Source organism: Alligator mississippiensis, chromosome 15 (genome assembly GCF_030867095.1).
Source record: "Alligator mississippiensis isolate rAllMis1 chromosome 15, rAllMis1, whole genome shotgun sequence".
Classification (NCBI taxonomy): domain Eukaryota; kingdom Metazoa; phylum Chordata; order Crocodylia; family Alligatoridae; genus Alligator; species Alligator mississippiensis.
In genome coordinates this window covers 7,072,906-7,092,613 of record NC_081838.1, presented here as the reverse complement: position 1 = coordinate 7,092,613, position 19,708 = coordinate 7,072,906, and the positions used below count along the sequence as shown (strand labels likewise).

Below are 19,708 nucleotides of genomic sequence, written 5' to 3'. Positions count from 1 at the left end.
GCCGTGGGCCAAGCAGGGCAAAGCTGGGCTCAGATCCAGCCTCTACAAGGGAAGCTCTCAGCTTGCACTGCAGCTTTTTTAGGTGGGGTCGCTCCACGTTGAGACGCCAGGTCACCGTCTCTGCACCTGAGGCTGATGTGGAGTATTTCCTGCGTGGCAAAGGGTTCTTCTTGCACCTCTGCGGCTCCATTTTTCCATAGAGCTATATCTCATGGGGCTGTCCGGTTTCTATGGGGCTGTGGGGTGAAAGTCCACAGCTGCACAGGTTGAGCCATTGCCGGCTTTGGCCACGTGCTGCCTGGATGCGCTCCTGCCCCACTGACCTCACCCTCACCCCAGCATGGCACAAGCATCAGGACACAGGGAGAGAGTCTGATCCAACTGAAACGTACTCTCCCTGGAAATCTCCGAGCCAGATCTCTATCATCTTCTGGATGATACTCGTGAGTGTTTCTAGAGCTAGTCAGCTCCCAGTGATGAGTTTGCATATCAAACGGCTACCTCAGCCAGACTGTTTTGCTCAATGGTAATCCCTTGATAGTGCTCTACCTCTTACCCTAGTCTAACCCTACCCTTTGTAACCAATAAAGTTCTCCTTTGTGACTGGCGTAGGAGACTTATTGAGGGGTGGGTTTAATTATGCCTAGGAGGCCCCTTAGGTCTGAGGACTAAGGGAGACTATCCTTTTTGGCCCCGACTTGGGAAGGAGCCCCAAGTGCTTGGATTGGGTCGAGTACCCATAGGACTAATAGGCCTGTGTTTCCCCAAAGGCACAGAACCTAGAAGGTCCCTTCTCGGGGTGGTGGCAGCACGTTACCCCTGGACTCTGTGGTGGGGCTCGAAAGGGGGTCTGCCAGGGCTTAGGCGCCCCTGGGGAGTCATGTGGAGTCTGGAAGGTGGATGGGCATAGTGAGGTAGGAGGCTCAATGAAGGAGCTCCCCCTACTGGCCAGCCACATGCACATGCACCATGACTTCAACTCAGCACGTCTGCACTGGAGGTGGGGCCTCAGGGCAGATCCCAAGGGAGTCTGAGTGTGAGTCTCTGACTTTTGGCATGCCCTAACATCGCCTTACTTGCCTTTCTACCTTCAGTGACTTTTCATCAAAGGGCACAACACCCCATCAGATGTCAGCAACTGGGGATTTTGACCAGACTGTGCCATGGTTGCTGCTGGGACTGACACCGGAGGGTCCTGGCTAGAGGGTCTTGTCGCTCGGCTCAGGGTCAAACCAACACTGCATTGGGGTCAGACACACCAACTGCTGAAGCTTCCTTAGCCTGACGAAGGGTTTTTGAACCCGAAAGCTTGTTTAATAACTATTCTCCAACCATTTGGGTTGGTCTAATAAAAGATATCAAATTCACCCAAGGAACCTTGTCTGCCTTGGGGTCAGGAAGGAATTTTACCTCTTGGTCAGATTGGTACAGACTGGGGGGGTTGCCTTCCTGTTGCAGGGGGCACGGCCTCTACCTGGGATCTCTCGAGTGTCTATTAACAGCCTCTGGAGCGGCAGGACATTGGCTGCCGTGGTCCCCCTGCTTTCCTTGTGCAGCGTCGGGTGCGATGTGTGATGCTGTGTCAGGGTGGATGATAGTTTTCTGAAGAGTTTAGATGCCCATTTTGTCTGGACTGGTTTGGACAGGGCCAATCCTGCGTCAGGCAGGGGATTGGACTAGATGGGACCTCTGGAGCTCCCTTCCAGTTATGCTTCTCTAACATTTCTATGATCAGCACTACTGCTGTGAAAGTGCCGTGCCCCTGACTCCTCCAGAGAGGATATGGACCATCCAACGCAGTTTGTCATTGCAGTCACCAACCTGCAATTGTCTGTCATTTTATTTCTTTCTTATGCTGCAAACATCTGTGCAACGTTCCCCATTCAGGAGACACCGCACCCACTTCTCTTACATTTCTGTAAAGTAGCTAAGCTGTCAGCACCCAAAAGAAGCTGCAACATGTGGAGAAAAAGGACCCTGTGCCCACACAGGAACCTCCCACCTCTTTCCACCCACCCCACCCTACTGCATGTCATTGATTGCTGAAGACACCTGCTAAAGCCCAAGCCACTGAATTCAATCAAGCAACATCCCCCTGGCAGGAAGATTGCGGGTTCATTTATTAGAGATGAGAAAAGTTGCACAATTGGGGTGCTGAACCCACAACTGGATTGAAGTGTTGAATCAAGAGCCTTTCACCAGGTGCCAGAAGGCTGCAGCCCCCCGGTCCATGGGCACATTGCTGCCTAGATGCCCTGGGCAGGCTTGTGCATGGCCAAGCTCACAATGAAGTCGGTCCATGAGGTCGGCAGGTAGCTGAGTGGGAGGTAGAGGAGCTTGGCATCCCAGCCGCAGGAGTAGCGGGTGCGGGGGTGCTGGGCCGTCAGCGCGTGCTCCATGGGGTCGGTAACCAGGTGGAGGTTGCTGCTGGTCCAGGTGAGGAACTTTTGGGCCTGCTCAACATCTGTGCAGAGGACAATCCAGTTGTGAGCAGCTTGGCTGGGCTGCGACATAGGAACAAACAGCGCGAGGGCCAGGGGAGACACGGAGATGACCTGTGGGAGCTGTTACAACAGCAGGACAGCCGCTGGACCGTCCTGCTCCACCAACTACTTGTGGGACTCTGCCCAGCCGGGGAATCTGGGCTCTGATCCTGCTCCAGACTCGAGCCCTCAACCTGTTGCCCTGAGGCCGCAGCCCCATGCACCCCCGCTATGGCCGGGCTCTACGCATGTGGGCCTGGGTCCCCTAGGGATATGGGTTTCTTGTGCTGTTCCCTGCCCTTGCTCAGCAATGATCTCCCTCAAAGATACCCAGCTGCACCACCATTGCCTTCACACCCCGGTGCCAGGGACCGGCCCCTCAGACTCACTGGTTTCAAAGAACTGCTGCCCGTAGACCTCCTTGATCTCGACGGGGGCACGGCTCCACGCCTCCTGCAGGCTCTGTGTACTCATAAGCAGGGTTTGGAAGCCACCTGGCTCGATGATGGAGACCTTGACGCCAAAGCTGTGGAGCTCACGCCTGGAATGGACCCAACGGGGTGAATCCGGAGCAGAAGCACGGGCTTGCAATGGCATATTGCACTACTGCAGCTTTCCCACCACCTTCAGCCCCGTGGGCCCTCGTGAGGAGGCTATGGGGAGTCACTGGGGCCCCCGGTGCCAGCAAGGATCCCTCAGCTGGGAGTCGCCGAGCACAGGGGCAGGGGCGCTGCTTCTGCTTTGGCCCTGTGTCTGTGATGCCCCGTGTGAGGAGCCTGTGCATGCAGGATGGGGAGCGCCTGGTGCAGCAGGAGCAGGGAGCGGAGGAAAGCATCAGGAGCGGACACAGACCACGGGGGCTGCAGCCCACGTACCTCAGGCTGTCGGAGAAGGCCTCCACACCGTACTTGGAAGGGCAGTAGCCACCTCCCGTCAAGGAGAGTCGGCCCGCTCCGCTGGCCATGTTGACGACGCGGCCCCGGGCTCTGCGCACCAGGGGCAGCAGGCTCAGCGTCACCTCGATCAACCCCACCAGGTTCACGTCCAGCACCCTGACGAAGTCAGCCTTGCTCAGCCACTCGTTGGGGGCTGTGGGGACCCCGATGCCAGCGTTGTTCACCAGGCCCCAGAGCCCTGGGGAGGGGAGACCCTGAAACCTCTGGGCTGGCTTGCTCCCCCCTCCCAGCCCTGTCCCAGCACCTGAGGGCTTGGACCTTGCTCTGGCTGTCCCCTTGTCCCTTCCAGAAGCCCAGGAAACCCTCATGTGAGGGCTGTTACCCTGACTGTCCAGGATCACCCCCCTCCATGGAGCTCTCCTGCAGAATGTGTCTAATCCCCTTGGGAACCTGCTCAACCGGCCCCTACAGCACCTGTGCCAGCGTGGCTCACTGGACAGAGGAGCTTCTTCCTCTTCGCTTCAGACGTGCTCCCTCCTACTGTCCTTGCTCCCAGAGACGGTAAAGAGCAGATCTCCAGTGACCTCCCCTCCCCATTCAGTGTCCTGCAGCCTCTCTCATGTCCCCCTCTGCCCCCTGCTCCCCAGGCTCAGAAGCCCTTAGTCGTTGCTCTCCCTGCCCCGAGCAGCCTGCCTGCCCTTCCCTGCCCCTTGTCAGCTCCAGCAGAGGCCCAGGCTGCACAAGGAGACCAACCTCCCTTTGCCCGGGAAGACAGTTCGGTCTTTTCCCTCTAGCATCTGCTCTGTGCTGGGTGTAATGGGGCAGACACTGGGCTGTTCTCATGCTCAGGGAGTTGCTGGACATGCATCATCTCAGCATTTGACCGGCCCCACTGGTGCTGCAGCCCACGTTTGCCAGGGCCATGGAGCTGCTGGGCAGGGAGCTGAGATCACGCCTCGACTGGACGGGCCAGCCCGGAGCCAGCCTCCACCATGGAGCAGAGGGCAGTGCCAGGCCTCACCTCGGTCCCCCACCTGCCCCTTCACCCAGGCAGTGGCCGCAGCGATGCTGTCGGAGCAGGTGACATCCAGGATCACTGTCTGCAGCCTCCCCGATGTTGCCTGCTGCAGCCGCTCGGCCCCCTGCTCCGTCAAACACGCCGCCAGCACCCGCAGCCCCCGCCCGTCCAGCTGCTTGGCCAGCAGGTGCCCGAAGCCGGAGTCGCAGCCCGTGATGAAGACGTGTTTGTCCGGGAGGTTCCCGACCATCTGCCGCTCCCGGTGCCATCGGCGCAGGAAGTACAGCGCCAGCAGGGCCGCCAGGTACAGCCACATCTTCACGGTGGTTTCTGGCTGCAGAAGATGCAGGAGCACTGCTCAGCCCGGAAGAGAGGTAACTGGGGCTTGAATGAAAGGTCCCAGGTATGATATGCTGCTGGCTCAACACAGCCTAGCGTTTAGATAACAGCACCACCCTGGCCTTGACGTATTGGAGGCCCCGAAGTGCAGCCTGAATGATTAACTTGCCAGTTCAGCCAAGTCAGAGACTCAGGGGGCAGGGCCAGAGTTGCAAAACAAGCTGCAGAGAGGAAAAAAATACTCACTTGCAAGCCCCAAAGATACAGCTGAATCTACCAAATAGACCCAAAGCCCAGTCCTGCAGTTCCTCCAGACACCAGGCTTGGTGCCCAGCTTCTCATCAGTGCCTTGCTGTGCTGAGAGCAGAGGCAGGGCTTCAGCCCCTTTGTGTCCTGGGACTCTGTGTCCACTCCAGACCGCGTGTTTCCTAAGAAGTGTTGTGCACCAGGTGTCTGGCAGCGCGGGCCACCCCCAGCCCTGCCATAACCAGGAGCCAGCCAGCAGGAAGCTGTTTTGCTCAGAAACAGGGAGGAGCTCTCCAGCTGACTTCAAAGCTGTTTTGTATTTCTAGAGCAATTTGAGATTCAAGCCGTGGGCCAAGCAGGGCAAAGCTGGGCTCAGATCCAGCCTCTACAAGGGAAGCTCTCAGCTTGCACTGCAGCTTTTTTAGGTGGGGTCGCTCCACGTTGAGACGCCAGGTCACCGTCTCTGCACCTGAGGCTGATGTGGAGTATTTCCTGCGTGGCAAAGGGTTCTTCTTGCACCTCTGCGGCTCCATTTTTCCATAGAGCTATATCTCATGGGGCTGTCCGGTTTCTATGGGGCTGTGGGGTGAAAGTCCACAGCTGCACAGGTTGAGCCATTGCCGGCTTTGGCCACGTGCTGCCTGGATGCGCTCCTGCCCCACTGACCTCACCCTCACCCCAGCATGGCACAAGCATCAGGACACAGGGAGAGAGTCTGATCCAACTGAAACGTACTCTCCCTGGAAATCTCCGAGCCAGATCTCTATCATCTTCTGGATGATACTCGTGAGTGTTTCTAGAGCTAGTCAGCTCCCAGTGATGAGTTTGCATATCAAACGGCTACCTCAGCCAGACTGTTTTGCTCAATGGTAATCCCTTGATAGTGCTCTACCTCTTACCCTAGTCTAACCCTACCCTTTGTAACCAATAAAGTTCTCCTTTGTGACTGGCGTAGGAGACTTATTGAGGGGTGGGTTTAATTATGCCTAGGAGGCCCCTTAGGTCTGAGGACTAAGGGAGACTATCCTTTTTGGCCCCGACTTGGGAAGGAGCCCCAAGTGCTTGGATTGGGTCGAGTACCCATAGGACTAATAGGCCTGTGTTTCCCCAAAGGCACAGAACCTAGAAGGTCCCTTCTCGGGGTGGTGGCAGCACGTTACCCCTGGACTCTGTGGTGGGGCTCGAAAGGGGGTCTGCCAGGGCTTAGGCGCCCCTGGGGAGTCATGTGGAGTCTGGAAGGTGGATGGGCATAGTGAGGTAGGAGGCTCAATGAAGGAGCTCCCCCTACTGGCCAGCCACATGCACATGCACCATGACTTCAACTCAGCACGTCTGCACTGGAGGTGGGGCCTCAGGGCAGATCCCAAGGGAGTCTGAGTGTGAGTCTCTGACTTTTGGCATGCCCTAACATCGCCTTACTTGCCTTTCTACCTTCAGTGACTTTTCATCAAAGGGCACAACACCCCATCAGATGTCAGCAACTGGGGATTTTGACCAGACTGTGCCATGGTTGCTGCTGGGACTGACACCGGAGGGTCCTGGCTAGAGGGTCTTGTCGCTCGGCTCAGGGTCAAACCAACACTGCATTGGGGTCAGACACACCAACTGCTGAAGCTTCCTTAGCCTGACGAAGGGTTTTTGAACCCGAAAGCTTGTTTAATAACTATTCTCCAACCATTTGGGTTGGTCTAATAAAAGATATCAAATTCACCCAAGGAACCTTGTCTGCCTTGGGGTCAGGAAGGAATTTTACCTCTTGGTCAGATTGGTACAGACTGGGGGGGTTGCCTTCCTGTTGCAGGGGGCACGGCCTCTACCTGGGATCTCTCGAGTGTCTATTAACAGCCTCTGGAGCGGCAGGACATTGGCTGCCGTGGTCCCCCTGCTTTCCTTGTGCAGCGTCGGGTGCGATGTGTGATGCTGTGTCAGGGTGGATGATAGTTTTCTGAAGAGTTTAGATGCCCATTTTGTCTGGACTGGTTTGGACAGGGCCAATCCTGCGTCAGGCAGGGGATTGGACTAGATGGGACCTCTGGAGCTCCCTTCCAGTTATGCTTCTCTAACATTTCTATGATCAGCACTACTGCTGTGAAAGTGCCGTGCCCCTGACTCCTCCAGAGAGGATATGGACCATCCAACGCAGTTTGTCATTGCAGTCACCAACCTGCAATTGTCTGTCATTTTATTTCTTTCTTATGCTGCAAACATCTGTGCAACGTTCCCCATTCAGGAGACACCGCACCCACTTCTCTTACATTTCTGTAAAGTAGCTAAGCTGTCAGCACCCAAAAGAAGCTGCAACATGTGGAGAAAAAGGACCCTGTGCCCACACAGGAACCTCCCACCTCTTTCCACCCACCCCACCCTACTGCATGTCATTGATTGCTGAAGACACCTGCTAAAGCCCAAGCCACTGAATTCAATCAAGCAACATCCCCCTGGCAGGAAGATTGCGGGTTCATTTATTAGAGATGAGAAAAGTTGCACAATTGGGGTGCTGAACCCACAACTGGATTGAAGTGTTGAATCAAGAGCCTTTCACCAGGTGCCAGAAGGCTGCAGCCCCCCGGTCCATGGGCACATTGCTGCCTAGATGCCCTGGGCAGGCTTGTGCATGGCCAAGCTCACAATGAAGTCGGTCCATGAGGTCGGCAGGTAGCTGAGTGGGAGGTAGAGGAGCTTGGCATCCCAGCCGCAGGAGTAGCGGGTGCGGGGGTGCTGGGCCGTCAGCGCGTGCTCCATGGGGTCGGTGACCAGGTGGAGGTTGCTGCTGGTCCAGGTGAGGAACTTTTGGGCCTGCTCAACATCTGTGCAGAGGACAATCCAGTTGTGAGCAGCTTGGCTGGGCTGCGACATAGGAACAAACAGCGCGAGGGCCAGGGGAGACACGGAGATGACCTGTGGGAGCTGTTACAACAGCAGGACAGCCGCTGGACCGTCCTGCTCCACCAACTACTTGTGGGACTCTGCCCAGCCGGGGAATCTGGGCTCTGATCCTGCTCCAGACTCGAGCCCTCAACCTGTTGCCCTGAGGCCGCAGCCCCATGCACCCCCGCTATGGCCGGGCTCTACGCATGTGGGCCTGGGTCCCCTAGGGATATGGGTTTCTTGTGCTGTTCCCTGCCCTTGCTCAGCAATGATCTCCCTCAAAGATACCCAGCTGCACCACCATTGCCTTCACACCCCGGTGCCAGGGACCGGCCCCTCAGACTCACTGGTTTCAAAGAACTGCTGCCCGTAGACCTCCTTGATCTCGACGGGGGCACGGCTCCACGCCTCCTGCAGGCTCTGTGTACTCATAAGCAGGGTTTGGAAGCCACCTGGCTCGATGATGGAGACCTTGACGCCAAAGCTGTGGAGCTCACGCCTGGAATGGACCCAACGGGGTGAATCCGGAGCAGAAGCACGGGCTTGCAATGGCATATTGCACTACTGCAGCTTTCCCACCACCTTCAGCCCCGTGGGCCCTCGTGAGGAGGCTATGGGGAGTCACTGGGGCCCCCGGTGCCAGCAAGGATCCCTCAGCTGGGAGTCGCCGAGCACAGGGGCAGGGGCGCTGCTTCTGCTTTGGCCCTGTGTCTGTGATGCCCCGTGTGAGGAGCCTGTGCATGCAGGATGGGGAGCGCCTGGTGCAGCAGGAGCAGGGAGCGGAGGAAAGCATCAGGAGCGGACACAGACCACGGGGGCTGCAGCCCACGTACCTCAGGCTGTCGGAGAAGGCCTCCACACCGTACTTGGAAGGGCAGTAGCCACCTCCCGTCAAGGAGAGTCGGCCCGCTCCGCTGGCCATGTTGACGACGCGGCCCCGGGCTCTGCGCACCAGGGGCAGCAGGCTCAGCGTCACCTCGATCAACCCCACCAGGTTCACGTCCAGCACCCTGACGAAGTCAGCCTTGCTCAGCCACTCGTTGGGGGCTGTGGGGACCCCGATGCCAGCGTTGTTCACCAGGCCCCAGAGCCCTGGGGAGGGGAGACCCTGAAACCTCTGGGCTGGCTTGCTCCCCCCTCCCAGCCCTGTCCCAGCACCTGAGGGCTTGGACCTTGCTCTGGCTGTCCCCTTGTCCCTTCCAGAAGCCCAGGAAACCCTCATGTGAGGGCTGTTACCCTGACTGTCCAGGATCACCCCCCTCCATGGAGCTCTCCTGCAGAATGTGTCTAATCCCCTTGGGAACCTGCTCAACCGGCCCCTACAGCACCTGTGCCAGCGTGGCTCACTGGACAGAGGAGCTTCTTCCTCTTCGCTTCAGACGTGCTCCCTCCTACTGTCCTTGCTCCCAGAGACGGTAAAGAGCAGATCTCCAGTGACCTCCCCTCCCCATTCAGTGTCCTGCAGCCTCTCTCATGTCCCCCTCTGCCCCCTGCTCCCCAGGCTCAGAAGCCCTTAGTCGTTGCTCTCCCTGCCCCGAGCAGCCTGCCTGCCCTTCCCTGCCCCTTGTCAGCTCCAGCAGAGGCCCAGGCTGCACAAGGAGACCAACCTCCCTTTGCCCGGGAAGACAGTTCGGTCTTTTCCCTCTAGCATCTGCTCTGTGCTGGGTGTAATGGGGCAGACACTGGGCTGTTCTCATGCTCAGGGAGTTGCTGGACATGCATCATCTCAGCATTTGACCGGCCCCACTGGTGCTGCAGCCCACGTTTGCCAGGGCCATGGAGCTGCTGGGCAGGGAGCTGAGATCACGCCTCGACTGGACGGGCCAGCCCGGAGCCAGCCTCCACCATGGAGCAGAGGGCAGTGCCAGGCCTCACCTCGGTCCCCCACCTGCCCCTTCACCCAGGCAGTGGCCGCAGCGATGCTGTCGGAGCAGGTGACATCCAGGATCACTGTCTGCAGCCTCCCCGATGTTGCCTGCTGCAGCCGCTCGGCCCCCTGCTCCGTCAAACACGCCGCCAGCACCCGCAGCCCCCGCCCGTCCAGCTGCTTGGCCAGCAGGTGCCCGAAGCCGGAGTCGCAGCCCGTGATGAAGACGTGTTTGTCCGGGAGGTTCCCGACCATCTGCCGCTCCCGGTGCCATCGGCGCAGGAAGTACAGCGCCAGCAGGGCCGCCAGGTACAGCCACATCTTCACGGTGGTTTCTGGCTGCAGAAGATGCAGGAGCACTGCTCAGCCCGGAAGAGAGGTAACTGGGGCTTGAATGAAAGGTCCCAGGTATGATATGCTGCTGGCTCAACACAGCCTAGCGTTTAGATAACAGCACCACCCTGGCCTTGACGTATTGGAGGCCCCGAAGTGCAGCCTGAATGATTAACTTGCCAGTTCAGCCAAGTCAGAGACTCAGGGGGCAGGGCCAGAGTTGCAAAACAAGCTGCAGAGAGGAAAAAAATACTCACTTGCAAGCCCCAAAGATACAGCTGAATCTACCAAATAGACCCAAAGCCCAGTCCTGCAGTTCCTCCAGACACCAGGCTTGGTGCCCAGCTTCTCATCAGTGCCTTGCTGTGCTGAGAGCAGAGGCAGGGCTTCAGCCCCTTTGTGTCCTGGGACTCTGTGTCCACTCCAGACCGCGTGTTTCCTAAGAAGTGTTGTGCACCAGGTGTCTGGCAGCGCGGGCCACCCCCAGCCCTGCCATAACCAGGAGCCAGCCAGCAGGAAGCTGTTTTGCTCAGAAACAGGGAGGAGCTCTCCAGCTGACTTCAAAGCTGTTTTGTATTTCTAGAGCAATTTGAGATTCAAGCCGTGGGCCAAGCAGGGCAAAGCTGGGCTCAGATCCAGCCTCTACAAGGGAAGCTCTCAGCTTGCACTGCAGCTTTTTTAGGTGGGGTCGCTCCACGTTGAGACGCCAGGTCACCGTCTCTGCACCTGAGGCTGATGTGGAGTATTTCCTGCGTGGCAAAGGGTTCTTCTTGCACCTCTGCGGCTCCATTTTTCCATAGAGCTATATCTCATGGGGCTGTCCGGTTTCTATGGGGCTGTGGGGTGAAAGTCCACAGCTGCACAGGTTGAGCCATTGCCGGCTTTGGCCACGTGCTGCCTGGATGCGCTCCTGCCCCACTGACCTCACCCTCACCCCCCCGGCTGCTCTGGGCCACACAGCCCTGCCCCAGCAGAGAAAGCCAGAGGAGACTCGAGCAAGAACCCCTCTTGACACTAAGATGTGGGGCGAGGTGGACACACTCGAAGGGGGAGAGAGGCTGCAACTAGATTTAGACAGAATACAAAAGTGGGCAGATGAGAATAGGATGGGGTTCAACGTCGATAAATGCAGGGCGCTGCACCTTGGGAGAAGGAACCCACAGCATACATACAGGCTGGGGAGCTCCCCTCTTGAAAGCACAGAGGCGGAAAGGGATCTTGGAGTCATTATTGACTCCAAAATGAACATGAGCCGCCAATGCCAGACCGCAGCCAGCAAGGCCAGCCAGACCTTGTCATGCATCCAAAGGTGCATCTCAAGCCGGTCCAGAGAGGTGATCCTCCCCCTCTGTGCGACTTTGGTCAGGCCGCAGTTGGAGTACTGCGTCCAGTACTGGGCGCCGCACTTCAAAAGGGATGTGGCCAGCCTGGAGAGGGTCCAGAGGAGGGTCACCCGCTTGGTGAGAGGGCAGCAGGACAGGCCCTACGAAGAGAGACTGAGGGACCTGAACCTGTTCAGCCTCAGCAAGTGGAGGCTGAGGGGGGACCTGGTGGCTGCCTACAAACTCATCAGGGGAGATCATCAGCAAATAGGCAGAGCCCTTTTCTCCCCAGCACCACCTGGGGTGACGAGGAACAATGGTCATAAGCTGATGGAGAATAGGTTTAGGTTGGAGATCAGAAGGCAATATTTTACAGTTAGGGTGGCCAAAATCTGGAACCAACTTCCCAGGGAAGTGGTCCTCGCCCCTACCTTGGGCAAATTCAAGAGGAGGTTGGACGATCACCTGTCTGGGGTCTTGTGAACCCAGCATTCATTCCTGCCTGTGGCAGGGGATCAGGCTAGATGATCTGTTCAGATCCCTCCTGCCCCTAGCTGCTATGAAACTATGAAACCCAGTGATCCCAGCTGGTGTTGCAAACAGAGCTATGGGGGGAGCATCGCTGGACAGGAGCTGGAAGCCTGCAATTAACTCCTCATGGGCTCCATGCCCAGGTGAACAGCCCCAGCATACAGCACAGAACTTAATACAAGCCATATGACGAAGGGCTCTGAGAAGTCCCAGTAACATTGTCCATAAGACCAATGAAGGCCATACAAGGTTATAAAACCTGTGAAAGGCCCTCAGGAACTTAGCACTGACTTACAGGGGGTGAGTATTGAATACCTCCCACCCATCTGGGCCTGAGCCAGGGTGACCTATTTAAGAAGCTGCAGTGGGTAGCAACAGGGCTATGAATCAAAGCTCCCAAACTTTTCCTTGGAATTGTGTTTGCATTTGGCAGATGTCTTGGACCAGGGCTGCCCAAGGGAAGCTCTGTGGTGGTCAGCAGCTTGGTGACAGCCACTTGGAAACAGAGACAGGTCCAGGTAGCACCTGCTAGACCCCTATTCAGCAGAGAGCTAAAGGAAGCCCTGGTTAGGTGTCTTGGCTCCTGTGTGGCTCCTGTCACCAGGCAGAGGGTGGGGGAGCGATATTGTTTCTGCAAATCAGCAGATTGACTTACCAAGATGTTTAGTGAGGTGCCTGGTTCCAGAGCCAGGAGCTAGGGAGGAGCTCCTGACACCGCTCCCAGGCTGAAGTTCCCAAATGAAGACAGGACAGCAGGGGCGGAGGCTCCAACATAAAATCTGAGCCAGAAGCCATATCCAGGCATCACCCAGCTCTGCATGTGTGCACGGAGCTGCGTGCAGGTGCACCAAGACCACAACTCAGCACATCTGCACTGGAGGTGGGGTCCCAGGGCAGATCCCGAGGGAGTCTGAGTGTGAGTCTCTGACTTTTGGCATGCCCTAACATCGCCTTACTTGCCTTTCCATGCAGAAATGCCACCATCTGTGTCTCTCTCCAGAGACCTGTCCTGGTCAGCTTGGGACACTGGGGTTGAATTCCTGAGGGAGAGGGGATTTTCCTCCCTGCCTAAGTGACAATAGCCTGGTGCCGAGGGTGGCGTCCCTCTGTTCACCTGAGTGGGGGAGGGAAAAGCCCCTGCTCCTCTGCCCAGGGAACCAGTGATGCTTTTTAAATTGGTTGGCTAGTTGCCAACACTGCTGGCTTCTATTGGACTGGGCTGCTGAGGTCAGAAAGGCTAGATAAGAGCTGGTCCAAGAAGAAGGAGAAGAGAAGCCATTTTTCCAGCATGGCACAAGCATCAGGACACAGGGAGAGAGTCTGATCCAACTGAAACGTACTCTCCCTGGAAATCTCCGAGCCAGATCTCTATCATCTTCTGGATGATACTCGTGAGTGTTTCTAGAGCTAGTCAGCTCCCAGTGATGAGTTTGCATATCAAACGGCTACCTCAGCCAGACTGTTTTGCTCAATGGTAATCCCTTGATAGTGCTCTACCTCTTACCCTAGTCTAACCCTACCCTTTGTAACCAATAAAGTTCTCCTTTGTGACTGGCGTAGGAGACTTATTGAGGGGTGGGTTTAATTATGCCTAGGAGGCCCCTTAGGTCTGAGGACTAAGGGAGACTATCCTTTTTGGCCCCGACTTGGGAAGGAGCCCCAAGTGCTTGGATTGGGTCGAGTACCCATAGGACTAATAGGCCTGTGTTTCCCCAAAGGCACAGAACCTAGAAGGTCCCTTCTCGGGGTGGTGGCAGCACGTTACCCCTGGACTCTGTGGTGGGGCTCGAAAGGGGGTCTGCCAGGGCTTAGGCGCCCCTGGGGAGTCATGTGGAGTCTGGAAGGTGGATGGGCATAGTGAGGTAGGAGGCTCAATGAAGGAGCTCCCCCTACTGGCCAGCCACATGCACATGCACCATGACTTCAACTCAGCACGTCTGCACTGGAGGTGGGGCCTCAGGGCAGATCCCAAGGGAGTCTGAGTGTGAGTCTCTGACTTTTGGCATGCCCTAACATCGCCTTACTTGCCTTTCTACCTTCAGTGACTTTTCATCAAAGGGCACAACACCCCATCAGATGTCAGCAACTGGGGATTTTGACCAGACTGTGCCATGGTTGCTGCTGGGACTGACACCGGAGGGTCCTGGCTAGAGGGTCTTGTCGCTCGGCTCAGGGTCAAACCAACACTGCATTGGGGTCAGACACACCAACTGCTGAAGCTTCCTTAGCCTGACGAAGGGTTTTTGAACCCGAAAGCTTGTTTAATAACTATTCTCCAACCATTTGGGTTGGTCTAATAAAAGATATCAAATTCACCCAAGGAACCTTGTCTGCCTTGGGGTCAGGAAGGAATTTTACCTCTTGGTCAGATTGGTACAGACTGGGGGGGTTGCCTTCCTGTTGCAGGGGGCACGGCCTCTACCTGGGATCTCTCGAGTGTCTATTAACAGCCTCTGGAGCGGCAGGACATTGGCTGCCGTGGTCCCCCTGCTTTCCTTGTGCAGCGTCGGGTGCGATGTGTGATGCTGTGTCAGGGTGGATGATAGTTTTCTGAAGAGTTTAGATGCCCATTTTGTCTGGACTGGTTTGGACAGGGCCAATCCTGCGTCAGGCAGGGGATTGGACTAGATGGGACCTCTGGAGCTCCCTTCCAGTTATGCTTCTCTAACATTTCTATGATCAGCACTACTGCTGTGAAAGTGCCGTGCCCCTGACTCCTCCAGAGAGGATATGGACCATCCAACGCAGTTTGTCATTGCAGTCACCAACCTGCAATTGTCTGTCATTTTATTTCTTTCTTATGCTGCAAACATCTGTGCAACGTTCCCCATTCAGGAGACACCGCACCCACTTCTCTTACATTTCTGTAAAGTAGCTAAGCTGTCAGCACCCAAAAGAAGCTGCAACATGTGGAGAAAAAGGACCCTGTGCCCACACAGGAACCTCCCACCTCTTTCCACCCACCCCACCCTACTGCATGTCATTGATTGCTGAAGACACCTGCTAAAGCCCAAGCCACTGAATTCAATCAAGCAACATCCCCCTGGCAGGAAGATTGCGGGTTCATTTATTAGAGATGAGAAAAGTTGCACAATTGGGGTGCTGAACCCACAACTGGATTGAAGTGTTGAATCAAGAGCCTTTCACCAGGTGCCGGAAGGCTGCAGCCCCCCGGTCCATGGGCACATTGCTGCCTAGATGCCCTGGGCAGGCTTGTGCCTGGACGAGGTCAGAATGAAGTCTGCCCATGAGGTCGGCAGGTAGGAGACGGGGAGGTAGAAGAGCTTGGCGTCCCAGCCGCAGGAGTAGCGGGTGCGGGGGTGCTGGGCCGTCAGCGCGTGCTCCATGGGGTCGGTGACCAGGCGGAGGTTGCTGCTGGTCCAGGTGAGGAACTTTTGGACCCGCTCAACATCTGTGCAGAGGACAATCCAGTTGTGAGCAGCTTGGCTGGGCTGCGACATAGGAACAAACAGCGCGAGGGCCACGGTGATGACCTGGGAGCTGTTGTGACAGCAGGACAGCCGCTGGACCGTCCTGCTCCACCAACTACTTGTGGGACTCTGCCCAGCCGGGGAATCTGGGCTCTGATCCTGCTCCAGACTCGAGCCCTCAACCTGTTGCCCTGAGGCCGCAGCCCCATGCACCCCCGCTATGGCCGGGCTCTACGCATGTGGGCCTGGGTCCCCTTGGGATATGGGTTTCTTGTGCTGTTCCCTGCCCTTGCTCAGCAATGATCTCCCTCAAAGATACCCAGCTGCACCACCATTGCCTTCACACCCCGGTGCCAGGGACCGGCCCCTCAGACTCACAGGTTTCAAAGAACTGCTGCCCATAGGCCTCCTTGATCTCGGCGGGGGCTCGGCTCCACGCCTCCTGCAGGCTCTGCGAATTTACGAGCGGGGTTTGGAAGCCGCCTGGCTCAATGATGGAGACCTTGACGCCAAAGCTGTGGAGCTCACGCCTGGAATGGACCCAATGGGGTGAATCCGGGGCAGAAGCACGGGCTTGCAATGGCATATTGCACTACTGCAGCTTTCCCACCACCTTCAGCCCCGTGGGCCCTCGTGAGGAGGCTATGGGGAGTCACTGGGGCCCCCGGTGCCAGCAAGGATCCCTCAGCTGGGAGTCGCCAAGCACAGGGGCAGGGGCGCTGCTTCTGCTTTGGCCCTGTGTCTGTGACTCCCCGTGTGAGGAGCCTGTGCATGCAGGACGGGGAGCGCCTGGTGCAGCAGGAGCAGGGAGCGGAGGAAAGCATCAAGAGCGGACACAGACCACGGGGGCTGCAGCTCACGTACCTCAGGCTGTCGGAGAAGGCCTCCACACCGTACTTGGCGAGGCAGTAGCCCCCTCCCATCACGGAGAGTCGGCCCGCTGTGCTGGCCACGTTGACGATGCGGCCCCGGGCTCTGCGCACCAGGGGCAGCAGGCTCAGCGTCACCTCGATCAGCCCCACCAGGTTCACGTCCAGCACCCTGACGAAGTCGGCCTTGCGCAGCCACTCGTTGGGGGCTGTGGGGACCCCGATGCCAGCGTTGTTCACCAGGCCCCAGAGCCCTGGGGAGGGGAGACCCTGAGACCTCTGGGCTGGCTTGCTCCCCCCTCCCAGCCCTGTCCCAGCACCTGAGGGCTTGGACCTTGCTCTGGCTGTCCCCTTGTCCCTTCCAGAAGCCCAGGAAACCCTCATGTGAGGGCTGTTACCCTGACTGTCCAGGATCACCCCCCTCCATGGAGCTCTCCTGCAGAATGTGTCTAATCCCCTTGGGAACCTGCTCAACCGGCCCCTACAGCACCTGTGCCAGCGTGGCTCACTGGACAGAGGAGCTTCTTCCTCTTCGCTTCAAACATGCTCCCTCCTACCGTCCTTGCTCCCAGAGACGGTAAAGAGCAGATCTCCAGTGACCTCCCCTCCCCATTCAGTGTCCTGCAGCCTCTCTCATGTCCCCCTCTGCCCCCTGCTCCCCAGGCTCAGAAGCCCTTAGTCGTTGCTCTCCCTGCCCCGAGCAGCCTGCCTGCCCTTCCCTGCCCCTTGTCAGCTCCAGCAGAGGCCCAGGCTGCACAAGGAGACCAACCTCCCTTTGCCCGGGAAGACAGTTCGGTCTTTTCCCTCTAGCATCTGCTCTGTGCTGGGTGTAATGGGGCAGACACTGGGCTGTTCTCATGCTCAGGGAGTTGCTGGACATGCATCATCTCAGCATTTGACCGGCCCCACTGGTGCTGCAGCCCACGTTTGCCAGGACCATGGAGCTACTGGGCAGGGAGCTGAGATCACGCCTCGGTTGGACGGGCCAGCCCGGAGCCAGCCTCCACCATGGAGCAGAGGGCAGTGCCAGGCCTCACCTCGGTCCCCCACCTGCCCCTTCACCCAGGCAGTGGCCGCAGCGATGCTGTCGGAGCAGGTGACATCCAGGATCACTGTCTGCAGCCTCCCCGACGTCGCCTGCCGCAGCCGCTCGGCCCCCTGCTCCGTCAGACACGCCGCCAGCACCCGCAGCCCCCGCCCGTCCAGCTGCTTGGCCAGCAGGTGCCCGAAGCCGGAGTCGCAGCCCGTGATGAAGACGTGTTTGTCCGGGAGGTTCCCGACCATCTGCCGCTCCCGGTGCCATCGGCGCAGGAGGTACAGCGCCAGCAGGGCCGCCAGGTACAGCCACATCCTTGCGGGCAGCTTTTGCCTTTGAACAAAGTGATTCAGGCTTTATGTGAAAGTTCTGGTTTTCCCTCTGTATCTAATCTTGCTCCATTGTTGGGCTTCTGAGTGTTGCAACCTCCTCTGGGTGAGTCACAGCCTGTGAATAGCAGGGAATGAGGGCTGGGAAGAACATCTGAAGGTGTACAGGGGTCATCCTGTTCATATAGCTGGGTGTCTTTTTAGAGAGCTATTTCAGGGCCATATAGAAACTGCTTGGCCAGTCAAGGCCACTGTTCAGCCTCTTCATTTCCTGGAGGGTTAGAAGTTGAGCCTCAATTCGCCCCTGCTTCCTGTGTGGCAAGGTGGAGTGAGTTGGGTGTTTCCTGGCATTGTGCCTCATATTGTGCAAGTGGGCTGGTTTTGCAGTGGTGAGAGCAGCGGAGGTAAACATGTGCATAGGATGGTTGGATGGGGCTGGTCCTGTCTTGAGCAAGGGGTTGGACTAGAAGAGGCTACCCTTCCCTGCCAGCCTGACTGTGCGGCTCTCCTGTAATTGCTGCCTGATCTGTCTACCCTACCTTCTGCTTCTCCGTATTAGATCCCTCCATAGGCAATGTGTAGAGTGGGCGCGGGTGCCCCCCCAGACTCAGGGGGCACCAGTTGCCCATGGATCCCTCCTTTCCCTGCTTGCTCCTGGGCTCTCAAACTCAGCCCACCCCCTACAGACTCCAGGCCAGTGCTGTAGGACAGTGTTTCTCAACCTGTAGGTCGTGACCCCAAAGTTAGTTGCAAGAATATATGAAAGGGTCATAAACAAACTTTAAAAATGGATTCTCCTGTAAAGAAGAAAAACATGGGAAACCGTGGCTTTTCCCTTGCAGGCTGGCAGAGTTGTAGCCTGCAAGTGGCTGCTTGGGCCCCCCCCCCCCCAACCCATCCCACACACTGCAGGGCTGGGGCCTGGGGTCAGTGGATCAGGAGTGAGATGCACCCGGTTGGGACTGGCCATTGATGTTTAGAAATGGGCCCTGGTACAAAAAGGTTGAGAACCGCTGCTCTAGGAGGTCACCGCAGCACCCTGCCATCACGTTTCAGGAGTTGGCGAGCCCCTCCCAGGTCTGAGCACTGCGCAGCTGTAAGCAGGCATCTCACGTGGTGCAGACGGGCAAAGCACCAGCTCTTACTGGCAGTGCTGCCAGTAAGAGCAGTACTGCCACCCAGAGAAGTGCTGGTGCACACAGCCAGGAGAGGAAACCCAGGACCCTAATGAGATGGTAGGAAATCCAGAGCCTGCAGACCCTTGCCTAACACGATCAGATCACACTGGGGGTGTCAGATCCCCTGGGTCACAGCCAGGAGAGGCTGGGGAGTGATGTGCTCAGCCCTAAGGAGGCCAGTATGGCTGGTGAGTGGCACATTGGTATGGACATCTGTGTGTCTGCAGCCCTTGAGACAACGTGGGGCCCAATGTCCAGCCTCTCATCAGACAAGTGTGAAGGGGAGTCCTACTTGCACATGAGGCATCAGTGCAGCTTGGAGGTTGGTCCCATCCAGCCATCCTGTTCGGCAGCAGGTGGCAGGAGCCAGGAGCAGCAGCTGGGGGAGAACGGAGAGCTCCCTTAGCAGGGAAAGGAGGCAGAGGTCATAGACTTGGCTAAGGGCCGGGGATATATATGGCGCAGAGCAAGAGGCGAGCTTCTGCCTGAGCTTCCAATCCTCTGCTAGCTCCAACTCCCAGCTGGGAAGCCTGGCTGTATTTGTTTTCTCATGCTCGCAGCCCCAGGGATGGGATCAGCGTCAAGGCCCAGAGATGGGCTGAAGACAGACAGGTCCTGCAGCTCCTCCCTGCACCTTCCACCTCTGCTTTCCCATGGGGAGGTGGGTGCTGCCTGTCCTGCTGCCTGTGCATCCTGGCCTAGGCCGTTATCTCTTGCAGGGAGAAGCCACATGTGTCCCAGCCTTTTGCTGGCTTGGCTTAGAAGAGAGCTGTTCTGTTTGGCTGTCCCCGGGGCTGAGCCAGAGAGCAGAGGTGGGCGCAGTTGCCAGACCGTGCTGGGATCTCTGTGTGGGCCCTTGAGGCACGCCACACATGCACATGCTCACTGCATGAATCCACCCCAGGTAACGTGCTATGAGCCAGCCCTTAATCTTGAGTAAATATCCCAGAGCAGCTATTCCA

The 19,708-nt window shown here is 57.5% G+C and overlaps 4 protein-coding genes and 3 long non-coding RNA genes across 12 annotated transcripts in view; 4 read left to right on the top strand and 3 right to left on the bottom strand.

The window, feature by feature from the left end:
• Positions 1–19,708, top strand: part of LOC109286038 (uncharacterized) — a 46,176-nt gene that overhangs the window by 13,717 nt on the left and 12,751 nt on the right. The window lies entirely within an intron of this gene.
• LOC132245923 (uncharacterized) lies at positions 26–1,372 on the top strand. The gene is made up of 2 exons (XR_009457615.1): positions 26–443; positions 1,095–1,372. It is a non-coding gene; the product is annotated as an uncharacterized LOC132245923 (long non-coding RNA).
• LOC132245917 (retinol dehydrogenase 7-like) lies at positions 2,097–5,250 on the bottom strand. Of its 3 annotated transcripts, XM_059719332.1 has the most exons (5): positions 4,983–5,244; positions 4,401–4,731; positions 3,359–3,617; positions 2,873–3,024; positions 2,097–2,464 (listed from the first exon to the last, which is right to left on the bottom strand). In XM_059719332.1, the coding sequence occupies exons 2-5, from the start codon at positions 4,711–4,713 to the stop codon at positions 2,247–2,249; spliced, it is 942 nt and encodes a 313-aa protein (XP_059575315.1). In that variant the 5' UTR covers positions 4,714–4,731; positions 4,983–5,244; the 3' UTR covers positions 2,097–2,246. The 3 variants fall into 3 exon arrangements, with proteins under 3 accessions (XP_059575315.1, XP_059575314.1, XP_059575316.1); XM_059719331.1 differs by having other exon boundaries at positions 4,401–5,244; XM_059719333.1 differs by having other exon boundaries at positions 2,426–2,504; positions 4,401–5,250.
• Positions 5,351–6,697, top strand: LOC132245922 (uncharacterized). Its single transcript, XR_009457614.1, has 2 exons — positions 5,351–5,768; positions 6,420–6,697. It is a non-coding gene; the product is annotated as an uncharacterized LOC132245922 (long non-coding RNA).
• Positions 7,422–10,574, bottom strand: LOC132245916 (retinol dehydrogenase 7-like). Of its 3 annotated transcripts, XM_059719329.1 has the most exons (5): positions 10,308–10,563; positions 9,726–10,056; positions 8,684–8,942; positions 8,198–8,349; positions 7,422–7,789 (listed from the first exon to the last, which is right to left on the bottom strand). In XM_059719329.1, exons 2-5 carry the CDS (start codon positions 10,036–10,038, stop codon positions 7,572–7,574), a joined length of 942 nt encoding a protein of 313 aa, XP_059575312.1. In that variant the 5' UTR covers positions 10,039–10,056; positions 10,308–10,563; the 3' UTR covers positions 7,422–7,571. The 3 variants fall into 3 exon arrangements, with proteins under 3 accessions (XP_059575312.1, XP_059575311.1, XP_059575313.1); XM_059719328.1 differs by having other exon boundaries at positions 9,726–10,562; XM_059719330.1 differs by having other exon boundaries at positions 7,768–7,829; positions 9,726–10,574.
• Positions 10,676–14,223, top strand: LOC132245913 (uncharacterized). The gene is made up of 2 exons (XM_059719323.1): positions 10,676–13,294; positions 13,946–14,223. Exon 1 carries the CDS (start codon positions 10,881–10,883, stop codon positions 11,853–11,855), a length of 975 nt encoding a protein of 324 aa, XP_059575306.1. The 5' UTR covers positions 10,676–10,880; the 3' UTR covers positions 11,856–13,294; positions 13,946–14,223.
• LOC132245918 (retinol dehydrogenase 7-like) lies at positions 14,948–17,917 on the bottom strand. Of its 2 annotated transcripts, none has more exons than XM_059719334.1 (4): positions 17,241–17,914; positions 16,199–16,457; positions 15,713–15,864; positions 14,948–15,315 (listed from the first exon to the last, which is right to left on the bottom strand). In XM_059719334.1, exons 1-4 carry the CDS (start codon positions 17,551–17,553, stop codon positions 15,098–15,100), a joined length of 942 nt encoding a protein of 313 aa, XP_059575317.1. In that variant the 5' UTR covers positions 17,554–17,914; the 3' UTR covers positions 14,948–15,097. The 2 variants fall into 2 exon arrangements, with proteins under 2 accessions (XP_059575317.1, XP_059575318.1); XM_059719335.1 differs by having other exon boundaries at positions 15,225–15,355; positions 17,241–17,917.

Bases quoted from the DNA above. Each gene is read 5' to 3' on its own strand.
- LOC132245917 (XM_059719331.1), bottom strand. From the start codon at position 4,713: ATGTGGCTGTACCTGGCGGCCCTGCTGGCGCTGTACTTCCTGCGCCGA. The intron at 3,025-3,358 runs GTACGTGGGCTG...GGTCCATTCCAG, and splicing joins GCCTTCTCCGACAGCCTGAG to GCGTGAGCTCCACAGCTTTG. The intron at 2,465-2,872 runs GTGAGTCTGAGG...TCCTCTGCACAG, and splicing joins GCAGCAGTTCTTTGAAACCA to ATGTTGAGCAGGCCCAAAAG.
- LOC132245916 (XM_059719329.1), bottom strand. From the start codon at position 10,038: ATGTGGCTGTACCTGGCGGCCCTGCTGGCGCTGTACTTCCTGCGCCGA. The intron at 8,943-9,725 runs GTGAGGCCTGGC...TCCCCTCCCCAG, and splicing joins GGGGCAGGTGGGGGACCGAG to GGCTCTGGGGCCTGGTGAAC. The intron at 8,350-8,683 runs GTACGTGGGCTG...GGTCCATTCCAG, and splicing joins GCCTTCTCCGACAGCCTGAG to GCGTGAGCTCCACAGCTTTG.
- LOC132245913 (XM_059719323.1), top strand. From the start codon at position 10,881: ATGGGGCTGTGGGGTGAAAGTCCACAGCTGCACAGGTTGAGCCATTGC.
- LOC132245918 (XM_059719334.1), bottom strand. From the start codon at position 17,553: ATGTGGCTGTACCTGGCGGCCCTGCTGGCGCTGTACCTCCTGCGCCGA. The intron at 16,458-17,240 runs GTGAGGCCTGGC...TCCCCTCCCCAG, and splicing joins GGGGCAGGTGGGGGACCGAG to GGCTCTGGGGCCTGGTGAAC. The intron at 15,316-15,712 runs GTGAGTCTGAGG...TCCTCTGCACAG, and splicing joins GCAGCAGTTCTTTGAAACCT to ATGTTGAGCGGGTCCAAAAG.